Source organism: Octopus bimaculoides, chromosome 1 (genome assembly GCF_046866305.1).
Source record: "Octopus bimaculoides isolate indiv1 chromosome 1, ASM4686630v1, whole genome shotgun sequence".
In the NCBI taxonomy this organism is placed as follows: Eukaryota; Metazoa; Mollusca; class Cephalopoda; order Octopoda; family Octopodidae; genus Octopus; species Octopus bimaculoides.
Genome location: NC_142928.1, coordinates 735768 through 755767, shown reverse-complemented (window position 1 = coordinate 755767; position 20000 = coordinate 735768). Strand labels below are relative to the sequence as shown.

Genomic DNA, 20000 nt, shown 5'->3' with positions numbered 1-20000 from the left:
AAAACCAGCCTTCAAATTTGTTTTTAGTCATTGGTGCACAAACTTAAATAATTGAATATTTATACCTTTGTTAAAGAAGAGATGTTGCTATTAGATGAAGAAAGAAGAAGGACAATAAAAATTTTACTGTTTTGTTGCAAGATATTTGGAGAAATATATTTGCTTCAGATATGCAACATATGAGTCAATATATTTACTTTTGTGTGAGTTTCACTAGAAGATGATTTTGTTGAATTACATCCTATAAAAAGCTGAAGCATAACTTGTATTTTCATCATCGTTTTGATGTCCACTTTTCTATGCTGGCATTGGTCAAAAATAAACCTATTGAAGCAGTACTTCTCTATGGCTTGACGCTCTGCTTGTCACCGACTGTCACCCATTTCCAAGTGAGGTACTTTTCCTGGTGGTCTTTCGAACAATGAACAGCTCAATGCTAGACATGTTTTCGTGACAGATCATAAACAATTACGCCTTGGTATAAACAGTGAGCTTATTTATATGCTGTACGCAAACATCAAGACAAGAGGTAAACACAAAGACACTCTTTAAATGCTTAAAATATTGCGTACATCAAAAAGTCGACGGTTTCTTTTTTTTTTCTTAAAGAGTGTGAAGGCTATGTGTTTGTGTGTGTATGTCACAGATAGTGGATGTGTGTTTGTGTTGGTTGACATGCCATGACATTCATTATGTGTGTGTATTCTTGTATGTGTGTTTGTCTGTTGAAGTCACGGAAGCCATGTATTTTTTTCATCAAGAAATAACAAAAATTGTTTAATTGTCTAAATAGAGGTCCAAATGTCACAAAAATTTCTACTGCACTGCCGAAGGTAAGTATGAAAATAAATATATAAAAAAAAAGATAAAATATACATTTTCTACACTATTTCAGTTACACACAAAATTCCCTAGAGTTTTAGTGTTATCAAGATAGGGGCACAAGTGTAGCTGTGTGGTAAGAAGCTTGGTTCCCAAGCACATGGTTCAGGGTTCAGTCCTACCACATGGCACATTGGGCAAGTGTCTTCTACTATAGCCTCAGACCAAACAAAACCTTGTCAGGTGATTTGGGAGATGGAAAGTAAAAGAAGCCTGTTATAAACACTTGTGTGTTTGTGTTTCTAACCCACAGGTGTTGGTTTGTCTACATCCCTGTAGCTGAGTGGTTCAGCAAAGGAACCTAATACAATAAGTACCAGGCTTGGAAAAAAAAATATTTGAGTCAATTTCTTTGACTAAAATGTTTTTCAATACAGTGCCCCAGTATGGCTACAGTCCAATGACTGCAACAAAAAACAAAATAAATATATATATATATATATATATATATATCATCATCATCATCATCATCATTTAACGTCTGCTTTCCATGCTGGCATAAGTGGGACAATTTGACTGAGAACTGGCTGCACCAGGCTCCAATCTGATCTGGCAGAATTTCTACAGCCGGATGCCCTTCCTAATGCCAACCACTGCGAGTGTAGTGGGTGCTTTTATGTGCCACCGGCATGAGGGCCAGTCAAGTAGTACTGGCAGCGGCCACACTCAAATGGTGTTTTTTATGTGCCACCTGCACAAGAGCCAGTCCGGCAGCACCGGCAACGACCGTGCTCGAATATTTTATCACATGCCATTGGCACAAGTGCCAGTAAGGCGATGCTGGTAACGATCACACTCGAATGGTGCCTTTTACGTGCCACCGGCACCGAAGCCAGTCAGCTGCTCTGGCAACGATCATGCTCGGATGGTGTCAGTCATCAAATTTGATTTCGATTTCACTTGCCTCAACAGGTCTTTGCAAGCAGAGTTTAGTGCCCAATGAAGGAAAGGTTTGCATAAGTGGGTTGGTTACACCCCTAGCATAGGCCACAGGTTATGGTCTCACTTGGCTTACCTGGTCTTCTCAAGCACAACATTTCCAAAGGTCTCAGTCACTCGGTGAGGCCTAATGTTCGAAGGTCGTGCTTCACTACTTCATCCCAGGTCTTCCTGGGTCTATAAATATATAATATCCACACACACACACACACACACACATAAATGCATGTATAAGAATATATATTGTCACTTGTATACATGTGTGTTGACTTTTATTATTGCCACATTGTTGATATAAAGAAGATAGAAATAGGAAAGTAATAAAAGCCACTTGAGCATGAAAAGCTGGAGATAAATATATTTATTCAATATTTTCACTTCGTGAGTAACGTAATCATGGACTGAAAAATCTGAAATGAGAATTAGAAGTAAACAGCAACGAAAAGCAAATCTATTATAAAATGTGTTGCTTATATGTTAAGGAGGCCATATTTATTCAATGTCTGAAAACTGCAAATTAATAAATACCAAGAACCTCTTGACTGTCAAAAATTAATTGCTCAGATTTTAATATTGTTGAAGCTCACACATCATTCCTTGTGGTTTGCTTCTCATTTTAAAACCATCAGCTTACAATTAAGGCTTGTTAAAGTCACTGTTGAATAAATTGATTTTTCTCTGACTTTGGTTTGTCCTATGGCTTTTGTTGCCTTCATACGTCTGTACTGAACTGACAGTACACTATGTTGATATGCACATACCACCGTCACCGTGTATGTGTCTTTTACTTGTTTCAGTCATTAGACTGTGGCCATGCCAGGGCACTACCACGAAGAACTTTAGTCAAACATATCAACCCCAGAGCTTATTTTTTTCTTTTTTTGTCTTGCAAGTACTTGGTCACCCTGTCAGTGCAGGTGCCACCCAGTCCACACTGTAAAATGGTTGGCATTTGGAAGGGAATCCAGCTGTAAAAACCTTGCCAAAACTGACCTCGCCTATGCTTGTGCCAAGTAAAAAGCACTCGGTCCACTCTCCTGAGTGGTTGGTGATAGGAAGGGCATCAAAACAGTTATAGAAGTCTAGTGCAGGCTTCTGCCTGGCCGGCTCTTGTCAAACCATCCCACCCATGCCAGCATGGAAGGCAGACATTAAACAATGATAATGATGTATTTATTCTATCAGTCTCTTTTTGCCAAACCACTAAGTTTCAGGGACGCAAACACACCAACACTGGTTGTCAAGCAGTGGTAGTGGGACAAACACTGACACAAGGACACATGCATATACATATATATATATATATATATATATATATATATATATATATATATATATTTATATATATAATGTTGACCAGTAAAGTGGACATTTAATGTGCTAGAAATAGACCACATGTTGTGTCTACTAAGACCTAGTAGTTCTCAAAAGAAATTCAGCGAAATACCAAACCGTAGGCAAGCAAGACATTGAAAATTACATATATAAAATTAAGACATTGTTATTCACGGACCAGGTTTCGGAGTTAAAAATCTCTTTCCGAGAAAATCTGCCCCTCTTCAGCGCGAACTGCAAGACAGTTATAATTCTCAGAATCTTATACAAGTTGTTTACGGCAGGCTTTTTACAGTTTCCATCCACCAGATCCACTCACAAAGCTTTGGTTAGCCTGAGACTATAGTAGAAGACATGTGTTCAAGGTAACATGGAGAGGGACTGAACCCAAAACCATGTAGCTGGGAAGCAAACTTCTCACCACACAGCCACACCTGACACGCATCATCATCATCATCATTATCATCGTTTAACATCTACTTTCCATGTTGGTAAGGGTTGGATGGTTTGACTGCGAGAGTGTAGTGGGTACTTTTTACGTACCACTGGCACAGGTGCCAGTCATGTGACACTGGCATTGGTCACACTTGTATGGTGTTTTTTTATGTGCCACCAGCATGGGAGCCAGTCAGGCAGCACTGGCATCGGTCACGCTCAGACGGTGCCTTTTGTGTGCCACTAACACAGGGGCCAGTCAGGTGGCATTGGCATCGACCATGCTCGAAGGCTTTTTACATACCACTGGCACAGGTGCCAGCCAGGCAGAATTGGCATCTGTCACACTCGAATAGTGGTTTTTATGTGCCAGTCAGGTGGCACTGGCATCAGTCACATATTTATCAAAATTTTATAACTGGCACTCTGTTGGCTATATTAGTTGTACGATATAAAGTTCCTGTTATAAAGTGGTTTAAATTAAAACTTTCCATCAATTTATGTTCCAAACCCTACCTTAATCATGTCACTTATTTCACCAAATTCTTTTTCAAAATTAATTGAAATAAAGACAGAGTTTTTCAAAAGCTCAAATTCAACAGAATTTTTGGTGACAAAAGAGTCAAATTTAGTAACAAAAAAGTTAAATTTGGTCTCCCAAATTGTACTGAGTTTCAAAGTTTAGCTTTCAGATCACTTTGTTAAATGTAATGCATATTTACATTATTTACATTTGACGGATATTTGTCCTCATCTTGTTTGTTGTCGATGAAGGCAGGAGGGTATATCAGCTGAAACGTTGTGTTAACAACAAACAAGTTGAGGACAAATATCCGTCAAATGTAAATAATGTACATAATTCCTCATCTCTTAAATATAGAACTGCAAATGCGTATTCATTCACATTATTTTGGATTGACACCATATTATCTTGAGGCTTTGAGATTTCACTGATATCATCATCATCATCATTTAACATCCTCCTTCCATGCTGGCATGGATTGGATGGTTTGACAGGAGCTAGCCAGGAAGGGACCTGCACCATACTTCTGTATCTGTTTTAGCATGGTTTTTACAGCTGGATGCCCTTCCAAATGCCAACCACTTTACAGTGTGGACAGGGTGCTTTTTAAGTGGTGCCAGCACTGGCAGGGTCACCAAGTACTTGCAAGACTAGGAATCTTTGAGAGGGGTAGGGACATTGGAGGAGGTGATCTTGTGTCAGATGATGTGATTGTATATTTTTACAATGACATTATAGGGTAGGTGTGAGAGGCAAGATATGACCAGTTTGAATATAAATCAGATAGAATGTTTGGGCCAGATTTGGCTGGTTTGAATGCTAAATGGTTAAGGCATGCTAATTTTTGCAAAATTCAGTTTTTGGCACATTAATTACTTGGTCAATTATTTTCTCATCCGTATGTCTTTCTGAATCTTGATCCACCCATGGAGCCTGTTGATAGCTAGGCAAACTGCATCAGTAATTAGCATTTAATGGCTATGGGAAATTACCTGGGGATGCCATCTGCATGTAACACAAATGCTGAGTACTTGTATGATATAGTGAGGAAAAAGAACATTAATTACTTTGCATTGAGAAGGAAACTTTGGCTCAGTCATCATTATGAATGTTAATTAAATCTGATCAAAGCAAAGGGATGACAACTTTTGCAATTTTAATTAATTAAAATTTGAATTTTGACGCATAGCAAGGAAATAAAAAGCAATCAGCTCTCGGACTAATTTTAATACATGATCTTAGATAAACATGGTGGCAACTCAAAATGTGTTTTGATGTAACTAACCCTTTTTTTATGATTGGAAGTCCCTTCCATTAAAGCAATGAAACAAGCCTCAAACATCTGCTGAGTTTGATGGATGTAACTAAAGAAGATAAAGAAAAAAACTGCCCTAAAATATCATGAAATTATTGATACAATATTGAAAATAATTGATATTTTATCTATCAGGGAAAGAAGGATGGGGAAAGTTCCATAAGGCATTGGCATAGTTGTATGGGTTTAGAAGCCTATGTTGCAACTGTGTGGTTTTGGGGTTAGCCCCACGGTAAAGGACCTTGGACAAGTCTTCCATTATGTTCCCAGGCCAATCAATGCCTAACGAGTGAATTTCATAGAAGGAAACTGTGTGGAATCCCATCATGTATATGTATGTGTGTGCTTGTGTTTTCTCTCCAAACCACTGCTTGACAACCAGTGTTAGTTTGGTGATGTCCCCCATAACTTAGCAGTCTGGAAAAAGAAAACAACAGAATAAATACCAGATTTAAATCTAAGTACAAGGGCCAATTTGTTTAATTAAACTCTTGAAAGTGGTGCTCCAGCGTTCGTTGCAGTCTAACGGCTGAAACAAGTGAAAGATAAAAGAAAGCATATCTGTGTGGAAAGAAACCACTGAAATAGAGGGCGGAAACTCTTACTAGAGAAGACAACAATGGTGAAAGGATGAGTTGTAGTAGAACGATGAGTTACTTCTTGAGGAGGGAGAGGAGGAGAAATATATTTTGGCTGAACAATGACCATGAGGGTATTAATAGAATAAAGAAGCAACATAAACGTAGATTCTGTGTGAATTAAGAAATGGTGGTGACTGAGATTTTCTAAAGAGAATTATGAGCCTTCATTGTATGTTGACAATAGAAAATAGACTATTATTAGGGCACTAGCTGAACGACTCAGTGTTACCCAGGTTACTGCTGTTCTTATTCAGATTAGTAAACAATAAATATAAAAATATATTCTCATAATTATTTCAAAATATCTATGTTTTATTTTTAAATATCCAAATTGGAATGATAATAGAATTTCGATCTGAAAAATCAGTCAATGTTGAATCACCTCAGGGTAAACAATATTCATTGTATAATTTTTTGTTGGTGTCGAAATGAATAAATTGTTGCTGCTTCCAAGTCGTGAGCAAGCAACATAGAGTTGGCTGTAGGAGAAACATGTAGCGGAGTGATTAAGTTCAACTACCTTGAGGGACTGACCCTGAGATATGTTAATTGAAATACCGAAACTTATTTTGACTGGAAACTGAAGCATCTTAAATTCAAACGGAACATCTGTAAGTTTGAGAGGCATTTTTGGAATAAAGACATTTTCTCCTTTGTGACTACCTGTTATGACTATTTTTGGAATAAAGACATTTTCTCCTTTGTGACTACCTGTTATGACTATTTTTGGAATAAAGACATTTTCTCCTTTGTGACTACCTGTTATGACTATTGCCTGTAGGACATGGAGCTTCATGGAAGTAACAATTGAGTTCCATTCCACAGGTGAGATGGGTCAAGATTCCTAAGCAACATAATCGAAGCATCCAGTTTTAGTGTTGAGTTATGTGGTGGCTTCCCAATAGCTTTAAGTGTGTTCAAAATTTCAACAGGGTATTGAACAACCTGATCTTGATCAACTGTTGTCAGTCAATCAAAAAGTCATTTCTGATGTATCTGTTAACTTTTGAAGAAGTTCATGATTGAGTTTATCAACCATTTCATTACTTGGGGCCAGTATACCTCTTTCACATAACCAGTTTACATCAGTGTAATTGACAAATAAATTAGGAAATACTTTATCCATAAGATCCCTAAGAGAAAGTATCATTTGATCGCATGTAATTTCATGTAGCTGGAGTCTTGAGTTGAATGTTGATATCCCATTACCAATGTTAAGAAGCTTGTATGATCATCTTGTAGAAGTACTCTCATGTTGCTTGCAAGATGAAGTTTTTTCCCATGTCTCCAAAGGTACGACCTTTGTAAGCATGCATTGACCTCATCAGCTTTTGACCCTTTGCGGATGAATGGCAATGGTTTAATGAAAATCCCCTGCAAGAAGAACTGTTGCTCCTCTCGTGAGCATGCTATTGTTTCTTATGTTTTGGAGGGTACAATCAAGTACCTCTAGAGCTCCATGATGTGACATGTGCACTCATTCCAAACAAGGCAAGTTTGTTGGAGAACTGTTGCCATTGCAGAGTTTTTGGAAATGTTGCACATCTGGTGTTAGTATCATGAAATGCTCTGCTAATGGTGCCATGTAAAATGTTCTGGTGTTACATAAAAAGCACTGGTGATGGTGCCATGTTAAAAGCAGTTGTGCTGGTGCCACATAAACCACACCCAGTACACTCTAAAGAGTGACTGGCATTAGGAAGGGCATCCAGATGTAGAGACCATGCCAAAACACACAATGGAATCTGGTGCAGCTCTTGTCAAACCATCCAACCCATGCCAGCATGGAAAATGGATGCTAGATGATGATGATGATGATGTCCTCTATTAAAGAAAACTAAATTACATCAGAAGCAGACAAAACCCCTCCAACACTGGACAGTGAGAATGCTAGATACACATTTCTGCTTGTATCAGTGATGATGACTTTTTTCTTGGCGTACAATTGCCAATGAGACCATGCTATTGACAAAGCTCAAAGAGGCAGAAATGCGCATCTAGCATTCACTGCCAAAGCTGGATATTTTCATCTGCTACTTATATATTTTTATGTTTTTAAACACAGGAAGTCCATAAGAAGTATTATCTCTGCACAAATACCACACTTAATTAGGCTTTCTGTGATGTATTTGTATTAAGCAAGATACACAAGTGTCTTTAGGAATATCATTTTTAAAACACAAAGCATCAAAGAAATTAACTATAAACACTTAAGTGAGGAGAAAAATATAAGCAATATCAGTAAATGTTTGCTATTATATTTTTTAAATTATTTTAAGAAGCATGGAAGATAATTGTGGATATGTTTTGACATTATTGTAGCCGCAACAGTAAGGCATCTACTTCACCACATTTGTTAAAGTAATGTTTATAGAATCACTGAGTAAATGTGTACAAGATTATACATTAGTTGGCACAGAGAAACAGAGTTGTTTAGAGAGTAAATAACTCAGAGGCACCATCTGCATCAGAAAGTTAGTGCCAATGTTTAATGCAGTGAGCATTAAAAAAGGAAAGAAGAAGAAATGATCATGTTGTGAAGAGAATGTAATATTCGCCAATGGCTATTGTTGTTTTAATTATTTAGGTAACCAAGGGAGACAATATCAGACATAATTTGGTTTTATTATGGCCTCATCAGTATAGCATAAACATCACTGTATTTATCAAAGTAACATTATACTCATTGCTCTAGAGTACAATAAATGACTCTGATAAGATTTCAATTCCTGATAAAGGGAAACAAATACCCTCGCAGCCATTGCATCTCATTAACATGCATGATAGACGGAGAGAGTTTATTTTGATTTAGGAATTCAAATGATTTAACATTTAATGGTATTTCATCTGAAATTAATTAACAAAAATCTTAAGTCTATATCGTTTATTGGTAATTAGTGGAGGCTTTAAGTCTATGGCATTGTTGATAATTGAGGCGTTAAGTCTATATCGTTATTGGTTAATTATCTAGATCATTAGAAGTGATAATGAAAAATCCTATTTAAATCTTGACGACTGTTATATATTGAGTGTTAAATGCTAAAAACAAGCTTGTGTGTGTATGTGTGTGTGTGTGTATTTACACATACATGTATATAAATATAGATTATCCAGACTAATGAAAAGTATGTAAATCTTGAAAACTGCCATATATTGTGTGTTAAAAAGGATCCCTACAAAACACAGATAAATAGGTGTATGTGTAGCAAGAAGTTTGCTTCCCAAGCACATGGATCCAGGTTCAGTCCCACTGCATGGAACCTTGGGCAAGTCTCTTCTACTATAGTCTCATGTCAACCAAAACCTTGTGAATGAATTTGGCAGACCGAAACTGAAAGAAGTCTGTAAGTGTGTGTGTGTGTACCTGTGTTTGTCCCCAGCACTGCTTAACAACTGGTGTTGATGTGTTTACATCCCCATAACTTAGCAGTTTGTCAAAAAGAGACCAACAGAATAAGTATGGGGGGGGAGGGTCCATCCATTCGACTAAAAATCTTTCAAGGTGGTGCCCCAGCATGGCCGTAGTCTGATGACTGGAACCAGTAAATGGTAAAAAATGTGTCTATCCAGAGAGAAAGATTATCGACAAACTGGAGAGCAGAAATGAAGAAATGTTTTATTTTAAGAACTACTAAACATTTTAGAGTTGTTATTCAGATGATGATGATGATGACGACAACAACGATGATGATGACAGCAACGATGTATATACATGATGAATATTAGCATTCTTCATTTTAGCTTCAGCTGCATTAGAAGCTGCTTATTTCATTTCTTTGTAATCATTTTTGCACTAATATTGTATTTTACTTTCAATGTTGCAGCCTAAAGAATTCTGCTGAATTGATCGTATCGTCCTTCTTAGAATCTCAATTTGCCAATCACACAGTAAGTAAAAAAAAAAAAAAGAAAAAAGAATGGATAAATGATTGATATTCTTTAGTAATCATCTTCGTTTGCTATTTATTCTGGTGACTTATATCCGTGACTTTAAAATTGTCTCAGCAATCCAGCCTTCTGAGAAGTGAATTTGCCTGCTTAGAAATAGATGCAAAGTGGAGGCAGTGATACAGGTTTAATATACAGTAGTGTTTCTCACTTGAAAATGCATTAACTAGGATAATATCATATATACATTACACACACACAAACACACACACTCTCTCTCTCTCTTGTTCTCTCCTTAATTTCTCGGATGCTTTCTCTGTGCATGTGTGTGGTATTTCTAAACGATTGTCTCATCTTCATACCGAGACTCTTGAGCACTTGGCAGTCTATGTTTCCGTTCTCAGGTCTGTTGTGTAAAATACGGAACTACATACTTGCAACACATTGAGGCCTGGAAGGCCTTTAACTTCCAGATATGAGGGAAAAGGTTGGAGTAGAGCAGGTTCTTGTTGTAGAGGAGCTACATGGCTGCACACACACACACACACACCTCTGACCATCTCCTTCTATGTTTTGCTCCAACCCCTATACTCTTGCAAACTTTATCCCACCCCATCTCCCTCTCTCTAACCCTTTCATCCCTCCCCTATCTACTGTATTATTCTGCTGCTCATCACTCTTTCTATACTGCCAGTCATCACTTCCTCTCTCCTGAGCCATTTCTATTAACATTCATCCCATATTCTTATCACCACTCCTCCACACCTCAATTCAATACCCCCCCCACACACACACACACCATTCATTACATTTACTCCTACCCCTATTCCGAATCATCTCTCACTCTTCCTCCCAACTCTCTTGCAGCCTTTTACTCACCCTTCCTGGTCTTTTAATTCCATGCTCCCTTCTATTCTCCCCTTCAAACCAATCACTTTCCTTCCTATCACTTCCTTTCTCTGTAAACCTTGACCCTGGTGTAAACCCTTGTCAATCCAACTTATGGTGTTCACCATCTGATACAAGAACTTTCTAGGGGACTAGCGAAGCCACAACAATGATAAACAGCATTGAAGTCAAAGAGAACCATAACTGTCTGTTGTTGATTGGAGTGTCTTTGTCGAAGAAATAGTTAAAGTGTAGTCATGGCACTTCATTGGTTACGACGACGAGGGTTCCAGTTGATCCGATCAACGGAACAGCCTGCTCATGAAATTAACGTGCAAGTGGCTGAGCACTCCACAGACATGTGTACCCTTAACGTAGTCCTTGGGGATATTCAGTGTGACACAGAGTGTGACAAGGCTGGCCCTTTGAAGTACAGGTACAACAGAAACAGGAAGTAAGAGTGGAAGAGTGCAGCAGGGTTCGCCACCAGCCCTTGCTGGAGCCTCATGGAGCTTTTAGGTGTTTTCGCTCAATAAACACTCACAATGGTCTGGGAATCGAAACCATGATCCTACGACCATGAGTTCGCTGCCCTAACCACTGGGCCATTGCACCTCCACTGTTAAAGTGTAAAGAATGCGTTTATACAGTATTTGTCTGGGCAGAATCTGCATTAGTTTGGCCTGGCATGTTGATCTCTTACCATTTTGAAGTGACTGAGAACTGATTTTCAGGAAACCTTTGGCAGCAGTGCCAATCACACTGTGATATCCCTGTATTTATTATATTCCATACAATTGATTTTATAAAAAAAAAAAAAAAATAATAATAATACAAGTATGGCTGTGTTATTAAGAAATTTGCTTTGCAACCACAAGGTTTTGGGATCAATCTCGTGTGTGGTGCCTTTTGTTATGGCCTGGAGCTAACCAAAAATCAAGGGAGGAGATGTAGCAAATGAAAACTGGAAAAGACACCCATCATGTGTGTGATCATCATCATTTAATGTCCATTTTCCATGCTGGCATGGGTTGGATGGTTTGACAAGAGCCGCACCAGGCTCCAGTTGTCTGTTTTAGAATGGTTTCTACAGCTGGATGCTCTTCCTGATGCCAACCACTTTACTGAGTGTAGTGGCTGCTTTTTGCATGGCACCTGTGTGGGGGCTTTTTACACAGCACCAGCACAAGCGCATTTTACATGGCACTATTTACACCCACCACACTCTGTAGAGTGATTGGTGTTAGGAAGGGCATCCAGCCATAGAAACCAAGTCAAAACAGGCTATGGAAACTGGTGCAGTTCCCCAGCTTACTGGTTCCAGTCTAATCAGCTAACCCATGCCAGAATGGAAAACAGAAGCTAAATGATGATGATGATCATCATCATGGCTACTTTTTACATGGCACCAACACGGGTGCTTTTTACGTGGCATCAGCACTCACAAGCATCCAATACAAGGACCTCTCAGCTGAGAGATGGAATGAAACCAAGAGTTTAGAGTATGATGGAGGGACAGAGGTAGCCCATTTACTATTGAAGTGACATCTCATCCTTAAAATAAATGAAACAGCCAAGTGTTAGCAATAAGAAGAGTATTCAGCTGTAAAAAAAAAATAATGCCTCGATAATACACTCATCTAACCCATGCTAGCATAGAAAAATAGACATAAAATTGAACAAATAGAATATGGTTCTGTCATAGAGCAGCTGTAATGTGAATCTATGAAAGGTAAGACTGATGCTGCAAATTACAATCTACACTTGGAAATATTTATTAATGTTTGCAAACCATGTTTTTATTCACACATCTCTACCTTAGTCTGTATCTCCATTTCTATTATTTCCGATACATATTAAAAATATTCTTTTTTACTTTATTCTGTGATTAAATATAATCAGTTTCTCTTACATCTAATATTCATTTTATTTCCTGTTTAACTTTGTTAACAATGGCATAAATTTGAATGGAATGCCAAATGTACAATTTTTTTTATAGGTATATCCACATGTTATTTACCTGCAATTTATTGAAGCAATATAAACAGAAGTCTATATATAAGTCTATTTACACACACACACACACATATATATATATTCTTTTAGTTTGTTATACATGCACGAGTTACCTTTTGTCAAGTTGTCTTGGAAGCTTACTGAAATGGCCATTATTACATCTTTCGGCAGACATTTTGTGACTGTATCTCTTACTAAAAATGTTTATAGAATCTGCTTTTCTTTTTTCCTTGTTTATTAAACACCTTTATGGGCAACGAATCTAAACAGCTAAGACATATTATCTGGAATTTGTTCATGCTTGACTAACGCCATCTTCAGGATTTTTCTATTGGTCGATGGTTATCACGAAGCATTATGTACTGTCAAATACATTTACTTGAGCATCAGGAAAAGATTGTCTTTTCTGACCATGCACATTGAATTTTTTCTTTCTTTTTTTTAGTTCCATTGCAGAAATAATTATTTTACTCCAGATATTATTTCTGCTAAGCATGTGGCCTAGTAGTTGAGGCATTGCACTCCCAATAAGGAGGTTGTGGTTTCGATTCTTAGACCAGGCTGTGCATTTTGTTCTTGAAAAAAATTGCTCCAGTCCACTCAGCTGTAAATGAGTTCCAGTAATATTTGGGGAGTTAATCCTGTGAAGAACTGGCATTCCATTCAAGAAGGTGTGTTGTAATCTCAGTCACCTTTATGTGATTTAGTCAAAGAGGGCCGTAATCTTACAAACTAAATGGTGACCTCGCTGGTGCTGGTACCATTGAGAGAGAAAGAAACCCCACCCAGTACATGTGAAGTGGTTGGCATTAGGAAGGGCACTGGGCCATAAAATCCATACCAAAACAGACACTAGTATACAATTCAATCCCTGGACCCAACAGATCCTTCAAGCTGTCCTACCGATGCCAGCATGGAATGTAAGCATAAACATAGGTACAGGAGTGGCTGTGTGGTAAGAAACTTGCTTCCCAACCACATGGTTCCGGGTTCAATCCCACTGCATGGCACCTTGGGCAAGTGTTTCTACTATAGCCTTGGGCCGACCAAAACCTTGTGAGTGGATTTGGTACACGGAAACTGAAAGAAGCCTGTTGTGTAGATATATATATATCTAAAGATATTATAATATTAGGGAATGTCAAATCCAAACTTAACAAGGATATTCAATTTCGTAATACCAAATTGAATTTTATAATAAAAAATATAATAATTTAGAGAAGAACCACCAAAATGCAATTCAAACAATGGACGATGGTGTCTGGTCTCTTTCATTGTCTGAATTGCATTTTGGTGGTGGTTCTCTAAATTATTGATATATATATATATGTGTGTGTGTGTGTCTGTGTTTGTCCCCCCACCCAACCATCACTTGACAACTGATGCTGGTGTGTTTGCTTCCCCGTAACTTAGCAGTTCGGCAAAAGAGACCGATAGAATAAGTACTAGGCTTACAAAGAATAAGTCTTGTGGTCGATTTGCTCGACTAAAGGCGGTGCTCCAGCATGGCCGCAGTCAAATTTGTACTGTTTTCATTAGATTTGTTTTCTAAATGTCAGAGTTTTAAAAACTTTGTATTGAATAAAACAAACAAACAAAAAAGAAAAAAACGGGAAATATGTGAATTCTATGCATTTTTTCTTAAATTTCCTTAATTTTAAATTTCTAATCCTGTTTTAGATTATGAAATGATTATTTCCCTTGTAATAGCTGTGACCATTAGAGGGACCACGTGGATTTTAAGAAAGCTAATTTTAAATGGATACAAGGCTGTTAATTCTATGAGACTACCCTCGGTTTTTTATATGTGTGTGTGTGTGTGGGGGGGGGGCTTGGAAAACTAATAAAGGGAAAGTACAAAAAAGGTTAAGAAATACTGATCTAACAGAATGGGTCAGACTCGTCAACTCTTCGTCTGGTTCAAATATTCTGCCTCTTTTAGTTAAACCAGCTAGATCCTGCCTCTCACACATACCATACAATGTTATTCTAAGATTAATTAATCACATCAAAATCTCAAAGCGAGAAGGTAATGCATGATTAATTCAAAACAAAGTGAATGGGCTCCAGTGTGACTGTGTGGTAAAAAGCTTGCTTCTCAACAGCACGGTTCCAGGTTCAGTCCCACTGTATAGCACCTTGGGCAAGTATCTTCTACTATAGACTCAGGTTGACGAAAGCCTTGTGAGTGGATTTGGCAGATGAAAACTGAAAGAAGCCCATGTGTGTGTGTGTTTTTTTTTTTGTCCTCCAGCACCACTTGACATCCAGTATTGATGTGTTTATGTGCCTGTAACTTAGCAGTCTGGCAAATGACACTGATTGTAAAAGTACCAGGATCAAAAACAAGACATAAGTACTAGGTTTGCTAGTGCCCCAGCATGGCCACAGTCTAATGACTAAAACAATTAAAATCATCATCATCATCATCATCATTTAACGTCCACTTTCCATGCTAGCATGCGTTGGATTATTTGACAGGGGACTGGCTAACTGGATGGCTACACCAGACTCCAATCTGATCTGGCAGAGTTTCTACAGCTGGATGCCCTTCCTAATGCTAACCACTCCGAGAGTGTAGTGGGTGCTTTTTATGTGCCACCGGCACAAGGGCCAGTCCGGCAGTACTGGCAACAGCCACGCTCAAATGGTGTTTTTTACGTGCCACCTGCACAGAAATCAGTTCAATGTTTTGTTCACATGCCACCAGCACAAGTGCCAGTAAGGCGAAGCTGGAAACGATCACGCTCAAATGGTGCTTTTTACGTGCTTATGATATAAACATTATCTAAATGTAAAGAGTTAATGATTTCTTTTTTTTTTTTCCGTCTTGATATTTTTTAAATTGATCTCGTACAGAAAAAGAATGAAACAAAACACATGCATTGGAATACATAAAAACACAAATTTCAAAGATTTGGTAACTTTTTAAAAAACTTTATTCTTCATTTGGTTTTCTTATTAGAAAACATTTAATTGATTTATTTGTAATTCAATTTACTATTTCTTGAATATACTTACACATTTTCTGTTGCTTTCACATTTGTAAATAACATAACTGATAAAACATTGATGCTAATATACAATATTTGTTGTCAGAAATATTTTGAAATACTTTTTTATTTCTTCCAGGCAGCCATAGCACTTCTGTTCAGCCAGGTTCTCTACTGCGGTACGTGTGTCTCCATTTCACCTCCTGACCTGATGAATGCTTGTCTGTGTGTCTTTACTGATCTTTCAGAGGTGAGATTTTCCTTGCATGGTTTTAGAAATAGATTATTTACAATTATTTGTTTACAGAAAGAACGATTCTGGTTTTGCGGAGATGTACTTGCATAGCAAGTGACCTGATCTGAGATCATGTGCTGGAATGAAAACAATTGCAGCGTGGAAGGTGTTTATAAGCCATTTAAAATAACACACAAAAACCGTTAGATTCACTTCAACACTTCAACAGGTCGCGGTCTGAAAGCGACGAAAATATTTTGACAAATTAAATTTAAATGTTGAAGTGAATTTAACGGTTTTTGTGTGTTATTTCAAATGGCTTATAAACACCTTCCACGCTGCAATTGGATTCTGGTTTTATACACTAATTAATGTGTGTGTGTGTATATATGTGTGTACATTACAGCTTATGTATAGCAACAGAAACAGTATTGAAGTAGTTGTATGCTGTCAACTTAATGTGACAGTCCCTTGAAGGGAATAATACTACTGTTGTTTAGACCTAGGAAGCTGCACCGCTTCCTGTCGGCCTTGACACATTTCCTGTGTCCTTATGTTTACAAGGGGGAGACAAGCACCTCCACCCAGCTAAGCCTGCATCCAGGGGCATGTTTCTCAACATCTTTTCTGTACAAGTCCAACGTAAGGTAACTGCTGTGCTGGTGATTCCTATTGATGCAGAAACACATGTTCACACTTTTCCTCTTATCTCCAGAAAACAAAACAGGCTGTCTTTCCTTTAATAGCATCTCGTCTTGTATGTTACTTAGTATACCTTTATTCATCTTTCAAATAAAAAGCACCCAGTACACTCTGTACAGTGGTTGGCATTAGGAAGAGCTACCAGCTTCAGAAACCATGCCAAAACATACAACTGGAGCCTGATGCAGCTCTTCAGCTTACTAGCTCCTGTCAAACCGTCCAACCCATGCCAGCATGGAAAACGGACGTTAAATGATGATGTTGATGGTAATGGTGATGATCTTGTCCAAGTTCGTGCCACTGGTTACTGCGAGTTATTTCTTTTAGTTCTTTTTCTTTTTTGTTTAAGTTATATGTTTACCTGTTTTTCAAATAAGGGTATTTTTTTTATTATTTGCCCGTCTATGAAGGCAAAAAGCAAGAAATTGTTGATGACAGAAAGGATAATAACAACACTGCTTCTAATAATGGCCATAGAGCATAAATGTAGACTAACATACGGACATACACACACACATACATGCATGCATGCATGCATAGATACACACACACATGCATATCATCATCATTATTTAAACATCCATTAAGTTGGCAAGTTGGTAGAAACGTTAGCAAGCCGGGTGAAACGCTTAGCGGTATTTCGTCTGCTGCTACGTTCTGAGTTCAAATTCTGCCAAGGTCGACTTTGCCTTTTATCCTTTCGGGGTTGATAAATTAAGTACCAGTTGCGTACTGGAGTCGATGTAATCGACTTAATCCCCTTCCCCGGGCTACCCTTGTGGAAAAAATTTTAAATCGTTATTCATATCTTGTGTAAGGCAGCGCACTGTCAGACTCGTTAGCACGCTGGGGCAAAATGCTTGGCGGTATTTCATCTGCTGCTATGTTCTGTGTTCAAATTCCACCGAGGTTGACTTTACCTTTCATCCTTTCGGGGGGTCAATGAAATAAGTACCAGTTACACATTGGGGTCAATGTAATTAACTAGCCCCACTTTCCAAAATTTTTCAAGGCCTTGTGCCTAGAGGAAGAATGATTATTTAAACATCTACTTTTCTATGTTTGCATGGATAGGTTATTTTCTGTGGCTGGATGCCTTTCCTGTTACCAACCTTTTTGAAATCCTGATTTCAACAAGTGAGGGAGTCATGATTCCCTCATTTGTTAATCTTGTATATTCTCTCTTGAGGTTATAACCATGAAACTATTTTAGAAGAAGAAAAGCTAGAAACATATATAATTACTGTACAAATAAGTTTTATTCCTGATATTCTCTAAAGAAATTTGTAGAAAATTATAATAATTATTCTTTCACAAAAGTGTAGTTTTGTTTCTTTTGTTTTTTGCCCATGTGCAATGTTGTGTGCAGTTGATTTCAAACTGACTTTTTTTTATTTTTAATTTTACTTTATCTCAGGAACCAATATCCAATAATATTGAATCTATAAATTATATGCTTCCATATCATATTCACAAAAAAAAAAAAAGAATATTAATAAAAAAAATATTGCAGGATTATCACTTCTACATTATGAATAAAATCATTTCTTTTTTCCATTGTTGTCTTCGATATTTTGTCATCATCACCTCTGTTGCTTTATCAGTTTTAGCATCCTCACCACCATTATCATTGTCTCTAAGTTCTCCTCCATCACTATCGTCACCCCCATTGTTATTTTAACGCCTATTTTACTATGCTTGTGCTTGTGAGATAGGTTTATAAAATAATGTTTCTGTGCATCATAGTTTTAAATGTAAGTTCAATCTAGACTTATCTATCTATGATCTAATTTATCTCCTTCATTCCAAGTCTTATTATCCATCAGGTGCTTTTTTCACCCATTTTCATCACACCTTCCTTCGAATATGACTTTATGATAAGACATAATCTAATACTTTGGTCGATCAGTTGCTTTTCAAACATAAGAATCTGTGATTGAAATTGCTTCATACGTTTGCATAACATAACTGAAAAATCCTGTTCAATACTGGTGCTATAAGTCTTCTCTATTCACAGCCCATTCTTTAACCATCAATCAGCATTATATTTCAGATCATTATGTAGTCTGTCAATCGTACAGAAAGCCATTCCATTATTAGGAACAAAAGCAATCTAAATTTCCTTCACCTATTAATACTAACTTTATTATAACTTCTCTTATATGGTAACATGGGCAAAGATCTTTTTGCTGGACCCTCAATTTATGATCAACATCATAAATTTCCTCCCATATAACCTTCCTTCCCCTATTTTCAATGTCTTTCATCTACTAAATCTCATATAATTCCCTTTCTTTACAGCATCGAATTTGCCTTCATGACAATTAGCATTTGTTGCTAAACTAATCCTCAAAAATAATGTATTCCTGCACATTAATCGATTGACTGGCATCAGACCATTGTTTCTAAGAGATGTGGCTGGCATGGAATTAAGCTGTTCAAAGTTCATAAACGAATGGATGTTGATCACCATGAATTTAACTAGATTGTTAAAGGATTTTCTTGCCCAGAGGATGCTACTTCATAGAATGAAAATGGAGATAAAATCCAACTTTTTTGACATGAAATATTTTGACCCTTTAGCAATCAGATTATTCTGTCAAATTATTGATTCACATCGTTTTGAATTAATCATGAACTGTCTTGTAGCTTCAAGATCTTGATGATGTGATTGTTTGCTTTTGGAATGACATTGTGGGGTAGGTGTGAGAGGCTGAATCTGGCCAGTGTGGACATAGAACACGTAGAATCTTTGGGTCGGACATGGCTGGTTTAAATAGGTTAATCAATGCTTTATCATTTCAGATTTGTGTCCGATATCCTTTCGACTATGGTGTGCTTGACGGCGTGCTGCTGCTACTATGTGAAGTATTAGCTCAGGTTAGTTCAAAACTGTTTGAAATTACAATAATTCACCTCTTATTTTCTCGTATCCTTACAAATTATTATTGTAAAAATTGCCATTTATAATTTGGTTTACAATTTAAGAATCAATTTTAAATATTCTTTGGTTTTGGTTTAATTTATTAATTTATTATATTGAGATAAATATACGCATTCAAAATGCTTCATAATTTTTACTTTAAATTAACCACTTTTAAGATTTGTATAAGCTCTATATTGACAGCAGTTACAAATGCTAGACTTGGATCACCATTTAATTATATTATTTTTTCTTCTTTCTTGCTATGTGATAGAAAATTAAAAT

The 20000-nt window shown here is 37.2% G+C and overlaps 1 protein-coding gene across 2 annotated transcripts in view; it reads left to right on the top strand.

The window, feature by feature from the left end:
* The window catches only part of LOC106881984 (serine/threonine-protein kinase 36), a 177170-nt gene that overhangs the window by 96287 nt on the left and 60883 nt on the right, over positions 1-20000 (top strand). For both annotated transcript variants that reach the window (XM_089347358.1, XM_089347369.1), the window contains 3 exons: positions 9895-9958; positions 15995-16105; positions 19598-19672. In XM_089347358.1, coding sequence (XP_089203484.1) covers positions 9895-9958; positions 15995-16105; positions 19598-19672 — 250 coding nt within the window. The remainder of the gene's footprint in view (positions 1-9894; positions 9959-15994; positions 16106-19597; positions 19673-20000) is intronic.